Genomic DNA, 17,963 nt, shown 5'->3' with positions numbered 1-17,963 from the left:
GTTAGAGTTTATAAGATGTACAAAAAGAGACTTCCCGTTGTAAGAAAGATTGTTCTCACAATCAATACATTATAGCTATAATCGTGGTTGAATCGAAGCTCCATATATAATATCCGGAAATCTTTGTTATTTAAGGGTAAGGTTTGAGTGATCCAAAAAAGTCTCAGGCATGTCATATATTTTTAACGCATCTATTGGGTTTGGTGTGAAGAGCGGTAGGTACGTCTAAAAGGCAACACCTACTTTTGTTCTTTGGAATCAACCTTACCAACCCTCTCTCCATTTGGGTTAGTGAGGTTGGTTAATCCCACTCCAGAAAAATTGCCCACAGATTCGAAAACTGTACTTATGACACTTCTATACCTTCTTTTCGTTTTCTCTTATTCAAATCAATCAACGTCTGTAATTTACCACCAAACAAGGAAGGCTACTTTAGCATCCGAGCACAGCCTAAAGTGTCAGGTAGAATACTCTAGTACGATAAGTGGAAACTTAATAATGTCCCAAATCTTTTATCAAGACCAAAAAAAAAAAAAAGGAAGCAAAAATTGCATGCCTAAATCATGACTGTTTAAGACTAACTTCTTCAGATGAGCAATTTTAATAGTAATTTGGTATTATTTAAGTTTCTTTTTCCTTTCAAGTTTGCAGTAGATTCCTTTCCCATGCAACAACACACACAAAACTATCACACATATGTGCATAACATTCTTAGAATGGGAAATACCGTAAACATTACAATCACCTTAAAGATTGCCCTGGCATCAAGTTGCCAAAACTAGTCAAAACTGAACTATATGTACAACTCTATGAATTATGTCGATACATGGGCATTTAACAATAAATAAGAATGAACACTTTCAGAGAAGCCTACTTTCCCTCGGTTGCTCGGATGTTACTTAACTCCTTAGAAAAAGCACAATCTTCACTTCTCAAGCAAGTAGGCTGATTCACAGATTTTGTAATTTAGCTGACTTCGAATGAAATAATTCCTGTTGACTACTGCAGAAATGATGAGAAATAGGTTAAGCTTTCCAGGAATAAAAGCCAGCCAGATGAATCAATCTGAAAATCGAAGTCTTACCCACCAGTTTTAGTATAGGAGCAATTAATGTATCTATGCCTGCGGAGAAGAACCTTGAATGATGGATGTAAGTGATGGATGTACACGGGCTGTTTTGAGCGAGCGAGCTACACTTTTCCCTTCAGCGTACTCCTCACCCAATGGCCACCGTGGACGCAAATCATACTGTGCCAGAGAATATTCTGTTAGGTGCTATAATTCTAAGTGAAGCAAGATTTAGAAAGAAGAGCACCAATATTCTCACCAAGTTACTAGTGTTTAGGAGTAATTGAAGTTTATTTACACAATCCAATACCTAACATGCTCCGAATAACAACAAAAAGGTAAAGAAACTGCTCACAGCCACAATAGCAGGAGCATCCTATTGAAATTATTCAGACCAAATGGCTGAGAACTTTTATCTGACCTTTTACCAAGATATATATGAGAAAGCACTACAAAGTCAAGCTCGGACTGTAATGTCAATGCTAATGGATTGTGGTACAGGGTTCATTTTGACGGATTACTCAAAACGCTACTAGGAAAATGGAAAAGAATAATCCTCTTATTGCAGGAAGTGCCACAGTAACTTTTAAACATAATGGAGATTGTAGCATTTCTATTGCAAATAGTTAGTATGTATTAAAAGTATAGGAACTCCAAACGTAAAAAATGGTAATATTAAGAGAATTGCACCAAAGGGAAGGGAAAGAAGAAGCTAAAGTTATTTTGGAAGGCCTGCACCTATCTGAGTATGCTTAAGCCAGAAACAAAAAGAACTAATTCGAGAAACATAACCAGGTTTCTATTATGATATGAACTTATTAGAATTAATAAAGCTCGATATATTTTTACTTGGTTTTTGTCAACCAGTTTTCGGTTTCATCCTATTTCATATTAAAAGCAGGGTTTTTATCAACAAAAAAACCCTGCTTCACGAGTCTGAATTCTTATTTCTGACTCATTGCATTATTTTGCATTTCAAATTTTCACTGTTTTTAGGAGCACTAGTCTAGGGCATGATATCATAAGATCTGGATAAATGCTATTCATTAATTTTAGGATGTAATAGAGTATGTGATCAGGATAAACATGACAATAAAAGATACAATACAAATTCCGAAGAGTGCAATAAACCTTACAGTACTTATCTAACATTGGAAAAACGAAAAAAAAAAAACAGCCCAAGGTTGCCAATCCTGCTTTCAATATGAAAAATCCTACATCAGTTATAGAACTTCTAAGCATTTGTTAAGTGACTTTGTTTTCCTTGCATCTCATACATATATGATGATTGCTGTTGGACAATCATACCAAGCTCTGGTTACAGTAATTAGCAAGTAATGCAAGATGAACATCAAGGAAAACACAATTTGCAGAAGGGAAAGAAAGTAAAATGAATATTTCAAGTTCCCAACAATGTTATAGGTTGATAATTTGGGGCTGAAACAAAGAGTTTACCTCGACTCACAATTAAAGGGAAAATGAATAAAGAATTCTTACGTAGTTGGATTGCAAGTTTTGGAATTCTTAGATTGACATCAATTCTAAGAACACTAAAATTTAAGTTGCTCTGCTGAATTAAGAGAAGCTACACTGCAGAAATATGGTGACACTTCATAGCGATGTTTTTCCATAAGGTCGTTATAGGACTATAGATGAAAAGCATATACTGAAGTAGGGATGTAAACGAGCCGAGCTTGATCGAGTCTGGCTCTAATCAAACTTGGATTGAAATTAATTTCGAGCCTGTCTTTGTGATCAAGATTGAATTGAAATAATTTCAATCCGAGCCAATTTCGAACTCGAGCCAATTTCGAGCTTAAACGAGTTGCTAAATTAGCAATTTCAAATCTTATCAATTTCAAACTATTTTCGAGCTTAAGCAAGCTTGAATTAATTTAGGTTTGAATCAAGCTTGAAATAAAACCTAATTCAACTATAAAGATATAAATATTACCAAAATATAAATTACAAGCAATAAAGATAAATGGGTTAGAAAATTACAAGCAACCAAAATATAGATTACAAACAATAAAGATAATTATGTTAGAAAATAATAGCTGAAATTCTAAATAGGTGAAAGGGTTTTGATCTGATAATTCATATTAGTTTGATATTACTCATATTAATATATATATATATATATATATATATATATATATATATATATATATATATTTGAGCCTTATTAAGCTGACTCGATTGAACCGACTCGGTATCAAGCTTGGCTCGAATTTAATTTCGAGCCTAGCTTTAATGATCAAGCTCGGCTCAGCCTATTTTTGAGCCGAGCTTGATCAAACATTATCGAGCCAAGCTCAAGTCGGCTTGATTATTTGGACAGCCCTATACTGAAGCAAAGACGTGTTCTTATGGATAACGGAGGGAGCTATAATATTCATATTAACAGATTACCGCCAGGTGTCTAAGATGTACATTAGATGGTTCTGTAAAGCACATCTAGAAAAAGATAATTGAATCTCAAGAGGCTCTTATGCTAGATACTAATGGGGACTGCAAATGCTTCACTAGGGTGGAAATGCACACTTCAAGATTCTATTGTTCCATACATGCGGAGTTCCAAATAAAGGAAAAGTTTTGAGTCTGGAGAAAATGTTCATCAATCCTTTAAAGAGCAACTCTTTTGACAGGCGAAGTCCCAATGCAAGAAACAGTTTTATGTTTCCTAGACAAGTAAAGGGAAAAAGGCCAACAAATTATAGATGCCTCTTCAAACGACAAACTCTGGTCATGAAGCCACATGTATAATTATGAGCCTCAAGGCATGTTTGCCGAAACTAGTTGAAATTTTTTCTGTTTTAAGATTTAGGTTCAATTGGAGCTAGAGAACATTAATAGTTGATGTCTCTAATTACCTTCTTTTCCAACTTTCAACTTTTACTCTCTATCACTTACACATTCTCCTCCCACTTCTCACCCTTTACCAAGTGTAAGAGGGAAATTATTATTTTACTATATTTTTGTCACTTTTTCTAAATATTTAGAAAACTTTCGGTATTTTAAAATAATATTTAAATTTTAAAATATTTAAAGAATAGTTTGATTCGGTACGAGCTGCTGATATGATCGATACAGTCGATATGATCATTATATATCATTTTTTTGATACCAAGTTTTAGAATTTGGGTATCTACCATAAGATATTGAAGACCTGCATCAAAGCTTCTTTCACAATTTAAATTTACACATTCTTTGAAGCCAATATTTAAGCTGAAATTATGCTAGAGTTCTATTAAGAGAGCATGTTGTAAGTTGGAAAAACAAAAACATGAAAATAACCATACTATCTGATTTTGAAAAAAAATTTTAAGGATCCAACTGCACAAGATGTTCTTAACAGGGATAGTGTCTGATTTGCATTGTTGGTATAAGATATTCGTTCACAAATTTACCCATGCCTAAGCTGACCCTAAATGTAAAATTGATAAGCCCCTTAATCCCACAATCTTACCATCTAAAGTTGGTTTGTTTTCAGTATGGATATTTCTTGTGTAACCCATTCCTGTCAAGCATAGTTTGTCCGGAACATCTTCATGTTTGACAACGTCAATTTATCTAGTTGCTGACAGCCATGATATAGGCATATAGCACTATCATAAAATCTCTGAACAAATTTATTTTTACCTCAGCACAATGAGCTTGTACAGAGAGTTGAAGGGCAATAACAAATGAAGCAGTAATGCAATGTAATAGCCAAGAACAGGTTCCTGACTTAGTGAAAGCACCTAAAATGGTGAGGCTTAACAAACAAAATTTTATCAAACATCAAAGTGTGAAACATAAAGGATAAAAGACAATGTCAATCTAAAAGTTCCAGTTAAAACCTGGGAATCTTCAGGCTCATTGGCAGGAGGTGGAGCATCAAATCTCCCTAAAAGGAAGTGCTCAATCCCAGCCCAAGCAACCATCACACCTATTCCAAATCATTACTTCAATTACAAATCTAATAAGCCAAGGAGAACATGTATTTAAACGCAAACCATCAATGCATGCATTACTACACAAGCAAAGATTTTGGAAACAGGAACATCATCATGAACCAAACATACATAATCAAACCATGCCAAACGGGAGTGATTGTGAATATACTAGTATGGTTTAGTTTTGATGAATATGATTCAGAACTGGCCAAGCAAAAAACATTAAGTCTTGTTTGGTTTGAAACTAAGCTCCGAACTCAATTAGTTAGTTTTATTTCTTAATCTTAATCTTTTGAAGAGTAAATTTGATTAGATATGAAAAAGATAAAAAGATGTTTGATTACTGAACTAGTTTAAGGGTCTGTAAATTCAAAGCAAACATGGCCTTAGGAAAAGAAGTGGAATAACCTCAAAATAGCCCAACCAAATTGATATCATAGCTCAGAGTTTAGTACAGTTTTGTTAATCAGCCATTATGCGTGGTGTTTAATCAACTTGCCCACCATTGTAACTAATATGTAACCACCAGAAAAATGATTTAATAACCAGTTGCACACAACTCTGAAGCTAATCAGCATAGAAAGACAAATTAGAGAAATTCCGTACCATTGTCGGTACAAAGGCTTGGAGGAGGGCATACAAGTTTCAGGCCATTCTTCTCCACAATATGATTAAGACGAGTTCTTACATATTGATTTGATGCAACACCTCCCGAAACTACCTAGAAGTTTTCACAAAGAGATCGACATCAAACATAAGCCCCATTTTAGCCCTAAATAAACAAATTTACTTACCAAACATTTAATAGAAGGTTCAATCTTCAATGCCCATTCAATTGCTCGCTGACACCTTTCCTCCAAATGTAGTACAGCAACTCGCTGCAGAAACCCGAATGCATTATTGTTAAGCTCATATAAAGATACTAAATTTTTGAAAAGCCAAATGATGGGCTATAAATTAAAGTTCATCAGTAATCTAAAACCTGAAAAGAAGCAGCAATATCTGCCCTTAACCTTCTTTCATCCAAAGTTGCAGAAGAAATGGGAATATTGTCTATGCATCTGAAATTAATATACAACCACATAACAAGTCAACAAATAACAAATATACTCCTGCAAAAGATGACATAATAATTTCAGTAGCAGTACCATTAAAAGTGTTTTCAATACTTAAGTAGGTATTACCATATAGGCATTATATAAGAACAAAAGGTTTTATCATTGTAATCTCTTACAAATTTCTAGATTCAATAGCCAATCTAACTTGAGTCTTTAAACCTGCATATGAGAAATTGCAATCCTTATGTTGCCTCATTGGGATCTGAGATAGAAAAGAGAAAAAAAAAAAAATCTTCAGAAAAAAAGCATCTGACGACAATATTATCACTAGTATAAACTATAAACTTATAAAGTACTATACAAGAAAACGCTTGTTTCATATCTCGATATCACTGCCAATCGAAATACAAAACCATCGGTAAAGAACTTACTGAGAATTTAATAGAGTTTGGATCACCTTCCCGAGCAAGTTCTTCAAGAGCAGGGCCACCACCTTTTCTCATATCGAGGCCAAGCCATCGTGCTGTCTTATCATATGCCTCTCCAATTGCATCATCTATTGTTGTCCCAAGTTGCACATAATGACCAAGACTATGAGCGAGAATGAGAAGATTGTGTCCACCTGATTAGGGCACCTGGTTAGACACCCAACTGCAAATTGCTAGGAACCAACAACAAGGAAAGTCTATATTATAATAGCATGCCAAGAGCAACCACAAAAAATAGCATCTAGAGAAGAGAACGTGAGATGAAACCTAACAGTTGCAAATAAAGCATACTGGACATTGACAAGTACATACATAATTACCTTGACCTGTAGAAAGAAGATATAAATCCTGTTTCAATTAAAATTGTACTTCATATACTTTCTTTTTCCATACAAAGTTAAATGCTGTGATTTTCCATCAATCACAATGTCTTTCATTATCTTAATCCTTATCTGCTCAACCAACAACATATAACTTCTTTGAACAGACCATTAATGTTGTATATTTCCTAAGACATAAGAACTATGTAAAGCTAGTAAAAAACCTTCATATCCTTACATCAAGAATAGTTGGCATTCCTCAAACAAAAATGCGATAAATAGAAGTGCATCAACAGATTTTACATACTTTTAATTGTTATACAAATAATAGATATAAGTCACTGATACATAACAAATAATAGATATAAGTCACTGATACATAACAAATAATATATATAAGTCACTGATACATAACAAACGTATGACAATATGAAACAATTAAATCAATTTATTATAATAGACTAACTAGACTTAAGTGCATCAATGGCTATAAAATTTAAAAAGCAAACAAAAGACAAGGAAAATGGCATATTTGTAAGATAGTTGAATGACTGCCAATTAATGGCTGCTCACATGTATGAAAAGACAAAATAATTGACCCAGTATGCTTATAAACCATGTAAAAGGAATATGGTAACTTCCACTATATTAATTATACTTGTTGCAAAGAAAGACAATGAAGGTCTTCAATAATCAAGAAGAATATAATCATATTTTGGACCAGGTGGGAACAACTCATTAATGACACATAAAAGTAATCAGATTTTAGATAGAACATAGAGCTTTTGGCAAAGAAATATCATGTAACAAACAAAAATAGGGTACCTGAAATAAGAAGAGTCAAGAACGGAAAATGCAGATCCCTCTGTACAAGCCTGGAAGGAAGTAATAAGCATAAGAAAAATACATTTCATTGCATACCAAACAATTCCGAGATGAAGCCAATCCACTATCTATTGACTTTATCAATTGTCTAGTTCAATTTCTGGAATCTTCAACCTAGATGTCATGGAGGAAATTGAAGTTTGAGAATTTTAAGCTTATTTCAAGGAGAAAAGGAAATTACGAGATTAGTTTATTATAATCAGATTGATGGAGAAAACCAACTGGGAATGCCAATACCAACTAAGACACAAGTCATAAGCTATAGAAATAAATAAATGGGATGTCAGTACCAGATTAGCTGATTAGGGTCACACTCTTATTCTTATATCGCATATAGTATGAGGCTGAAGCTTATTCTTTATTATGCATATACAACCCAAACATTGATACAAGATCACTAGCTCTAATAACAGGAATCAAATAGGACAATCTAGCTCTGAGCCTACTGGCAATAATTTTTCTGATGCAGAGCAGTAAAAGGAAGACTTGGATCAACAAAGAAGAAAAAAGAAAAGAAAAGAAAAACAGAAATAAAGACTGACAGCAATAGAACAAGTATTGCATGTTTGTGTTTTGAGATTTGGTCTTGGTTTCTATGCTAGAAGTATCAAAAGAAGCTTGATTAGGGCTACTTATACTGCCTTTAGAGGAAACATGCAAACATAAAGTATCAATGCCCAAGAAATCATTGGTGAATCAGCTCAAAAGAAAAATCCACATAAACTTTATAAAAGGAAAAGAAAATAGATGAACAGATTGTGGAAGCAACACTAAGGAATGAGGACCAAACCAAACAAATAAATTGAAAGGAGCCAAATAAAGGAAGAAACTAGAAATAAGGAGAGAAAAGGAAGAGGAAAATAACTATTAGGCCCACTTTTGCTCACCAGAAAGTATCCTGGGTGGTTGTCCCCATACTAATCAATCCATTGAAGAACATGAAAAAAAATTTACTCTTTTTCCTTTATTTCTTGAAAAATATACTCTTTCTCCTAAGGCAGTTCGGAGAGATTTAAATCCCAAATTTTTTTAGTAAGGATTGGATGAGAATTCACAGTCACATTAGTAGAAATAGGTCAAAAGAGACCACAGCCTCATAGTGATGACAAAAGACCTAACCAATTACTAACTGTTTGACCCAATACACCCTAAATTAAGATAAAGTTAAGTTCAAATATTAAAGTTATGAAAATATACAAAAATGACTCAAATAAATAATAAAACATAACTCAAATAAACTAAATTCAATTAGATTGGACTCAATTATGACCCACCAAGACTAGTAAATCTAATCTGATATTCTATGAAGGTACTCTGTTCCTGCATAGAAGAATCACTAACTTCACTAATGTAAGCCAATTTTTGGAGTAAGCTAGCAAATTAACTTTTCTGAATCTGATTATAATTTCCACCAGTAGTTGGAATTTGTATCAGATATTCGGATAATTGACTAAAGATAAGTGTACCTGGTTACCCTTCAATAACAACCAATTTCACTTATTTATCTTGATTTTCATGGTTCTCCAAATTTCAAAAAATGGATCTTTTTTCTAGCCATACACTAAAATCATGCCTTATATTTCTTTTCGCACTTGTTTTGGATGATTTATGAGCATGCGAAAATCACAAGCACATAAGCAGCTTATGAAAACCCATTAATCAGCTGATATGGGAGGGAGGAGGGAATAGGGAAATCATGGATTCTTCTAATAATTATGTCGATGCATGGTCAGCACAACTATTGCTGGCCCTGGTAAGTAGGCCTGGGTTGGCACGATAACCATGGTCAGTAGTTTCTACTTTATAGATTCAACTTCTAGGGAAGTTGCAAGGGGCATTAAACTAAATAACCTAGAAAACATAAATTTCACAAGAATCCAACATATCAATTGATGGCTTAACAACTATTTTGTTAAATGTCACTGTCTCCAAACTGTCAGAGATATTAATACATGCAAAATAAGGTGATGAAAACAAGAAAATAGGAAATGTTCCTATCCATTTTTGGGAGCTATATCTAAAGGTGTTGAAGTAAGATAATAAAAAATAATCTTTCCAGGTTTTGAATGTTATATTGATGATATCCCAATATCTAATCAGAGAGATATAAAATATCAAACATCTTGATCCAAATTAGGGCACTGAAACATTTTCCCGCAGACCTCATTTTAATATTGGCACCAAACCAAACTCGAATGTTTCGGTTTGGTTTGCAGTTTTAGGAGAACCAATGCATGAGTATGGAAGCTTACCTAGCAACCAATGCATGAGCTTCCATATGATGAACTCCAACTATAGGCAAGTTGAACATTCCAGCTACTCTCCGAGCTTTGGAAACACCCACTGCATAAGAAAAATGGATCACTACATATGAAAGTTGTATACCCATATTGACATGATTATGAATATGTGCAAGAATCTATTACAGAAACAAACACCTCCATATGAGTCAAAGAAAATAATAGCAGTCCAGGATGTTTTGCATATAATTGGTCACATCTTAAAGGGATGCAGGTCCAACTAATGAATGATCAATGATCAACTTTAGAGTTTATATCATCCTTTCCTAGAAGTCGACAACTCATGGGATAAGCCCCACCAATGGTTAGGAAGAAGACTAGATCTCTTCAATTATATCTAACCATCGCATGTGATTTTTATATCTCCAGACATTTAATTTGAATACTGAAATGATATAAAGTAAATGCGATTTGTTTAAAAAGGTCTGAAGGGAGCTTAATTTGTTGCAAGTGGTAGAGATGTCTCAATTCAATTGATTAAAGAGTAAGGTCAAACTCCTAACAGGGTGCTATACCCAATTTATGGGTGTCGATAACTAACTACTGTCACCAACAATTTAAATAGTAAGGTCCACCTGTTTGCTACCCCACCCATGGACCAATAACATGTTGAAATTTTCAGCTTTCTCAATGAGAAAGTAATTGTTGCACGCTACAGACTCCATACTCACACTTCTCCCTTCTTATGTGAGTTCTAAAGCTACAGACTGCAATTTCCAGTAATTGCAGAAAATTTTAAAATTCTAGAGAAGGTTAACATGGTCATCTGGGTCTTTTATAGTTTGCAATTATTTTATCTATATGTACTCTGCCTTACTAAGACTTACACATGGTTATTCATCGAAACTATCGTATTACAAGCCTTCAAGGAACAAATCTAACTAAAATACTATATCAACCTTTTCATTATCTTTTCAATCAATGAAGCACGGACTTGAACACGGGACATGAATACAACACAATATGGATACGGTAAATTTTGAAAAAATAAGACACGGACACAGAGAAATAAATAAATAAATAAAATATATATAATTATTGATACATCTAAAAAAAGTTTATTACACTATCTGCTTATAACATTATCAGTTTATCACACTAATTAGAATTAATATAAACAATAAAAATTTAAATTTAAGTCCCATTGGTATCAAAAGAAAAATAAGGGAAAAATGAAAGACTTTAAAGGAGAGAGGGAGAAAGAAAAAGGTAAGTGAGATCATTTTAAAGGAGAGCAGGTTTGCTTGCAAGGAGAGAGAGAGAGAGAGAGAGAGAGAGAGGTCTGCTTGCGTGGAGGGAGGGAGGGAGGGAGGGAGAGAGGTCTGCTTGCGAAGAGGAAGATGAGGGAGGGAGAGAGAGAATCTCGTCCATCGCAACCGGCCTCAAAGAAGCTGCTCAGTTACTCATTCGTCGCAGTCACTCGTTATGCTCGCCGTGGTCACTCCATCGTAGCCGCTCGTTCTTCATGTTCATCCATCGCAGCCGCTCGTCCGTTGCAGGTGAGGACTTTGGGCTAAGAGAGAGAGATTTCCTCTGAGAGGTGAGGGTTTGGGGTAATTAATTTGGGTTTGAATTCGGGTTAATAAAAAGGACACAAACCCGACCTGTTAACACCAATAGTAGTCCTGTTGGTGTCCCACTCGTGTCCCGCCGTATCCCTCCCATGTCCAATATTTCTTTTATATTTTTTTAATTAAGAATACTTTGGACCCGTGTGTTCGAGAAGTGTCCAACACGAACCTCTCCCTAGGAGAGCTATTCGTGCTTCATAGTTCTCAATCCTTATGCATATCTGATGAAAAAAATTTGTTTCTATGTGTATGACACTATATATGTTACAAAGTGATCGCAAGACAAAGGAATTATCAAATTACCACAAAGTTTTATATCACAAAAGGTTTGACATTAGCTGGACAAGGAAAATGACTTCACATGTAGAAGGTTCCCACCAATGTGAGTTCTAGCAAGAGCAAGATAAATAAAGTTTTACCCCTATTGCTGAAGGATATTAATAATGACTATTCACAAAAAGTGTGCAAAATGGCATTAATCAACATTCCAAGTATCAGAATCAGGATCAGGATCAACTATCCAAAAAAGCAATATGTATGAGCCATATTGGTGGTTTCGGCCATTTGTATTGGCTTGTATTTTAAAATAATTTTTAACAATTTTTAAAAAAAGAAAAATTCTAAAACTTTTAGAAAAAAAATAATAAGATATAAATATAAATTTATCATATATAAAGTCTAGAAACTGAAAAAATAAATACTATTTTCTCAATCTCTATCTCTCTCTCCATTTCTACCATTCGTACTCTCCCTCTATTATACAAATAAAAAAGATTCTTACATTCTCTCCTAATAACTCTCTTATCAAACTCTCTATCCCATTCTCTCTCCCATTACTCTTTCTTTTACTCTCTCTCACTTAAGAAAAAAAACACCCTCCCTCTCCCTCTCTCTCTCTCCCTCTCCCTCTCCCTCTCTCTTTTTCTCTCTCTCTCTTTTTCTCTCTCTCCCTCCCTAGCATTCTCACTCTTCCTCTCCCACTCTCTCTCCCCTAAGGCAATGCTTCTCTGATGTTGTTTCGGCCTCCATCAATATTCGGCAAAACCTTTCAACACAGATCCGGCTCCATCGACCTCTGATGACCTTAGATAGACTATTTTCTTATATTCTCTCTTTCTCTCTCCGACGAGCTCTCTTTTTCTCTCTTTCACTCCTCTCTTTCTCCCTTTCTCTCTCTCGCTTTTGGGATGTTTCGGCCAATATGATCAATCTTGACTTGTAACGGATCAAATATCGGTCGATTTAGTCGATGTTAGGCCGAAACTAGCTTCTATGGCATAAATGTAGATGATTCATTCCTAATAAATCTAGACGAACTATAAAGTATTGTAAAAGAAGCTTGTCACAGTACAACATGAATAATTTCCTTAATTAATTTGAATATATCTAAATATCTCCTAAGAAATGTTTTTATTTTATAATTGTATCTATAGTATTTTGCCAGTTCAACAATCAAATATCAAGAGAACTAATCATGAGAATAAGAGTACTTAAATATTCAAAACTTCAGAATATGAAAAGGCAGTCATGAGAACTTTGTCGTACCCCTTAGGCAAAGACTTAAGCCTGGGCCAATAGTTACAGCAACTGCAGAAAGATCTTTTCCTGTCAAATTTGCATTATTAAGTGCTTGTTGAACAACCTGCAAAACTAGAAAAAAATTAGAAAAATAGATTGAAAACAATGTGGCATCAACTATTTCACTAAATAAGAAATCAAACCTTGTCAATTACTAGTGCATGTGCTTCTTCAGCCATCTTAGGAGCAACACCCCCATACTTTGCAAGCAAATCTGCCTTAATAAGGTGAACATTAAAGGTCAAAATGTCAAAATCTAAATACTATATCCCATGTAAAAAAAGAAACTACCACGAAAAGACAAGCACCATAAAATAAAAGGAACAACTACATAAAGATGAGCTTCAAGAACAACTTTGAGTGAACTAGTACGGTTAGATTTTTGGGGAGGGAGAAAGGTGTGAAGAGAAGTGAATGTGAAGATGCTGGAATGGTGAACTTGAGTATACAAGTTTTTGGAAGAGAAATTATCTCCACAACAAGTACATAATAGAGTAAAGACTAAAGAATGAACATAAGATACAATAAGCCATAAAGAATGAATAATTGCATAGTCGTGCTATCTTATTTTGTGAATATTAATAATTATCAATTTGATAGTCAGAAAGACTTCTTTATCCTTGACAACACTGTACAGTTTAGAATTTAGATGCTTTGAATTTCACAGTCTTTTATTCTCAGCTGGTCAATAGATTCAGAACCAGAAACAACTGAAGTCGTAACTCCATAAGCTTGGTTAAAACCAAAACGAAGGCAGTACCTCAAACCTTTCCCTGAAACTTAAATTTTCAAGTTCATGTTAATGTCTGTATTTCAATCAATAGATTAAGGCCTAAAGGCCATTGTCTTGAGCCCTTTATATATACCTAATAATGTCATTCTATTTGAGTGGTCAATTGGCCAAATAAATGAAACCCATTATTTCAAAATGTCCTTTAGAAGAATTTATTTATAAGAAGCAATTAACTTGAGACTGTAGATGTTACTTGGTATTTAGTATTGAAGCAACAAAATTTTCGGCCAAATTATTTATTATTTTATTTTCACTTCTTGCAGTAATTTTATTTTATTTTCTTTTCTATTTCTTTTCTTTTTGGCTTCCTGTCATCCTTACAGCACATTCTTCTTGAAACAAATCACTTCTACTTATCCTACATAAGTCGAATGCAGTTTTGTTGTCATAGGCAAATTTAACTCAAGAATTCCAGTTGTATAATGTCTGAACAACCTTTCATTATTTCTGCCCTCCTAGCTTTTACATTATATTGTTTATTTCTGTTTCTTTTATGCTTTGTTCTGTTCCCTGACCTCACTTATCCATAGCATTGGCTATTACAAAGAACATAGTGTCGATTGGAGAAAAAGGGTACCTACCATGTTTCAGACAACTTTCAGTAGTTCTTTTATGGACAAATGAATTTATACAAAAGGTGCATATTATAGTTATTCATAATACTATATTTATAAATTAGAATACCACGAGAAAAATAAATTATCCTACAAGATATTTAGAAAAATACAAATTCAACTAGAAATTGAGATAATCTCACTAGTAAACAAACAAATAGAAATAGTGAGAAGATCAAGATAATGGACTACCAGTCTGAATCAATTCCATCTATTACATAATTTCATATTTAAAGATACAACAAAATGCGAGCTTACTTGGGAAGACACAACTTGGCTAAGAATTTCCCCATTCCCTCTGACCTGAGAACAAGATAAAGAAAACATCCAAATGTATTTAAATCGAGAAAAAGAAAAGCTCTCTTCACCAATTATGAAACAGAGAAATCCAGATGCTTCAAGAAACCTACCACAGCAGCGGCAGTGTCATCGCAGCTCGTCTCGATGCCAAGAACGATCAAATCCTCTCGGTCGCAAGCATGAACCGATGAGTCCAAAGCACGGAGACTGGAAGCTGAGGGCACAGTAGAAAGGGATTTGGAGGGGAGGCTCCAAGAGAGAAGAAAGGTGGAGACAAGGGGTCGACGGAGTGAGGAAGCTTTGCTTCTATACAATGGAAGAGAGGGATTGAGAAGGAGAGCGAAGCGGGAAATGGATAGAGATGAGATGAGAAGAGAGCCCGTCATTATTCCACGAGGAGTATGCGACTCGAGTGCAAGACGAGGAAGGCTTTATTAGGGATTTAGGATTAATTACATTTTGACCCTTTGAGCTATCGTTTCAAATCATTCATGAAAAGAACACATACACGGATATTAGTCGTTACCCCTTAATTATCTAATTATATCATTAAGTACCTTCCATTATAAATTCTATTAGGAAAATATTAAAGAATTAATTAACAGATTAGATGAATAAAAATATCTTTACTTTCTTTTTCTCATCATGTTCGAAAGTTAATTTTTAAAAAAAAAATTAGAGAATATCAGTTTAAAGTTCAATATTAAGAGAAGTTGTCAAGGAGACTACTAAAGAGAAGAGAGAACAATATAGAATGAAGACAAGGGCAATTTTGTTACTCTATTAAGTCAGTCAAATTTTAAGATTATTTTTATCAAATTCTAATAAAATATTGATGGAGAGAGTTTAGTGATATATTTAAATAGTTTAGGAGGTATATTTGCCCACTTTATTTCTTAAAAGGGGTGAAAGTGATACTGAATTATAGTTGAGGGGTACAAGATGTAAACAGTAAACCTAAGGAGTTATACATAAGTTGGTAAATCAGATCAGGACAAATCGATTCAGCCCATTGTATTTATGAGCCACTTGGTTCACAAGGGGTAGTGAGTCATATTTATAGTTAGGGCAAATTATAATTTACCTTTGTGGTTTGGCCTAATTTGAACTTATCCTTTTTAACTTCAAATTTAAGAAGTTAATCCCCTAGTTTAGGTCAAATTATTATTTAAAATTTTTGTCTAAAACTAAAGCTGGTTTATTATCATCAATATTTTTCATTATAAGTAAGCTACTAAATGACCAAACTATCTTGATATAATATTTTTATAAGGGTAATTAAGTCCTTTCATATACTATTAGCGACCGCCAAATAATTGTAACTCGGTGAAAACCAAATAAATACTTAAATTTGAAGTACATAGGTATAAATTAAAATCGAGCCAATTATAGAGGGGTAAACTTTAATTTATCCTTACACTTTAGTTCTAACTCTTGGTTCTTTTTGCTTCTCAAAAGTATTTAAACAATTTGCACAAAAGATAAAACATCCGCAATCTGCCACGTGCTTTCCACATGAGGTTTCTCAGTAGGAGAGCTAGCAACATACACATCACCACTAGATAAAATCAAAATAATAGAAATAATAGTAAAGCCCACAAGTCATAACAAGTTCATCAATAATACCAAAAGCGGCTGAGTTCCCGAATAAAAGAGTACATATTAAAATTAGCTACAATAAGGAGAAAAACATGCCCTAAAACAAAAACTACAATACCAAATAAATAAGAGAGACCTAATGAACAACTCATTAAGTTGTCATAGAAGCTCTCATTGCGACTTCAATCAATCTACATCATACGTTAAATATGGATAAGTTTGATGCTCAACAAGTGATACGAATTAGGTCAGATTGAATCGTATCATGAGAATATTGGGCTCAATGGATTAATTCTATTTATCTTTTAATTAATTTATGTTTATCTCTTATGTAAGCCCTCAACAAGTCAACTCATTGTACTCAATTTCTATATATAGAGGAGTTGGCTTCTTGTTTAGTTATTTTCTTATTATCGCATTTACTATTTTAACGTAGTTGTTATATTATATTTATCTTTCTAAGAGTATATCATAACCGTAGAACTTCTAAAGCTTCCAAACCCTAACCACCTTTCTCTAGCAGCACCCTACTATACAGCCATCCACCACTACCCTTGGCCGTTCGCCACCCTCCGACGACCACCGCAACATTGGATACTTATCAATTTGTCCTATTCTGACCTTCCTCTACTGTTTCATTAAAATATCTTTTTATTTTGACCTCTAATTTATGTGAAATTAAAACTATTAGAATCTTAACTTCCAAGACTACTACCTCCTAAATTTTCATAATTTTCTTACATCCGAATCTATCTAGATCTAGTTTATAACATTGGTATCAAAGTCAATATTCCTCGAAAGATAATGAACAAGTGATCCAAAGCTAATTCAAGGGAGCAACTATGGAGGACTAAGAACTTATCTCCATACCGACTAGGTCTTATCCAGTGCCACCACCACTACCAGCAACCGCCGATGACAAACCACCCGCATGGGCAAAGGTATTTTAAAAAAAAAATCTAAGGTGGTTGCTAGATCCTACGCAAAGAGCACTCAGAGGATAAAAAAAGACCATTAAAGCCTTAGCAATTATAGCAACCTATCCAAAAAAAAATTAAATTAAAATTAAAAAAGATTAAAAATAAAATTTAAATTTGGGCACGATGTGGCCGGCCACATTGTGCCCATGCAGCGCCACCCAAGCAGCTTTGGCACTACATGGGGACGCCATGTGTCACAAGCCCGGGTAGCTCGGCTAGGCCAGCTGGCTGCGTCAAGCCCCACCACGCCGCCACCACGCCACCACCGGCCTCCTCCCCCCCCCCCCCCCCCCCCCCATCGCCTCTCTCTCTTCCTTCCTTTTTACTTTCCCCCCTCTCTCTCTGTCTAAAATGCTCTCTTGTCGCTCTCTCAGTCTCTCTCTCTCTTTTCTCCTTCTTGCCGATGCCGACCTATCACCGTCGTTGCCGCCGAGGTGAGCCATTTTCCTTGTTTCTTCTGTCTCTCTCTC

General features: G+C 34.5%; 1 protein-coding gene across 4 annotated transcripts; it reads right to left on the bottom strand.

The window, feature by feature from the left end:
* Positions 1–614: 614 nt before the first annotated feature.
* LOC140763776 (probable tRNA N6-adenosine threonylcarbamoyltransferase, mitochondrial) lies at positions 615–15,335 on the bottom strand. Of its 4 annotated transcripts, none has more exons than XM_073102126.1 (14): positions 15,025–15,335; positions 14,873–14,917; positions 13,351–13,425; positions 13,175–13,271; positions 10,011–10,101; positions 7,699–7,748; positions 6,497–6,687; positions 6,242–6,327; positions 5,990–6,068; positions 5,802–5,885; positions 5,614–5,728; positions 4,912–5,000; positions 1,085–1,249; positions 615–1,002 (listed from the first exon to the last, which is right to left on the bottom strand). In XM_073102126.1, exons 1-13 carry the CDS (start codon positions 15,298–15,300, stop codon positions 1,118–1,120), a joined length of 1,410 nt encoding a protein of 469 aa, XP_072958227.1. In that variant the 5' UTR covers positions 15,301–15,335; the 3' UTR covers positions 615–1,002; positions 1,085–1,117. The 4 variants fall into 4 exon arrangements, with proteins under 4 accessions (XP_072958227.1, XP_072958228.1, XP_072958226.1 ...); XM_073102127.1 differs by having other exon boundaries at positions 615–999; positions 1,089–1,249; XM_073102125.1 differs by having other exon boundaries at positions 617–1,002; positions 1,089–1,249.
* Positions 15,336–17,963: the final 2,628 nt, after the last annotated feature.

This window comes from Typha angustifolia, chromosome 7 (assembly GCF_048772165.1).
Source record: "Typha angustifolia cultivar Huaian chromosome 7, ASM4877216v1, whole genome shotgun sequence".
Taxonomy (NCBI): domain Eukaryota; kingdom Viridiplantae; phylum Streptophyta; class Magnoliopsida; order Poales; family Typhaceae; genus Typha; species Typha angustifolia.
This window is presented reverse-complemented; position numbering and strand designations above follow the sequence as displayed.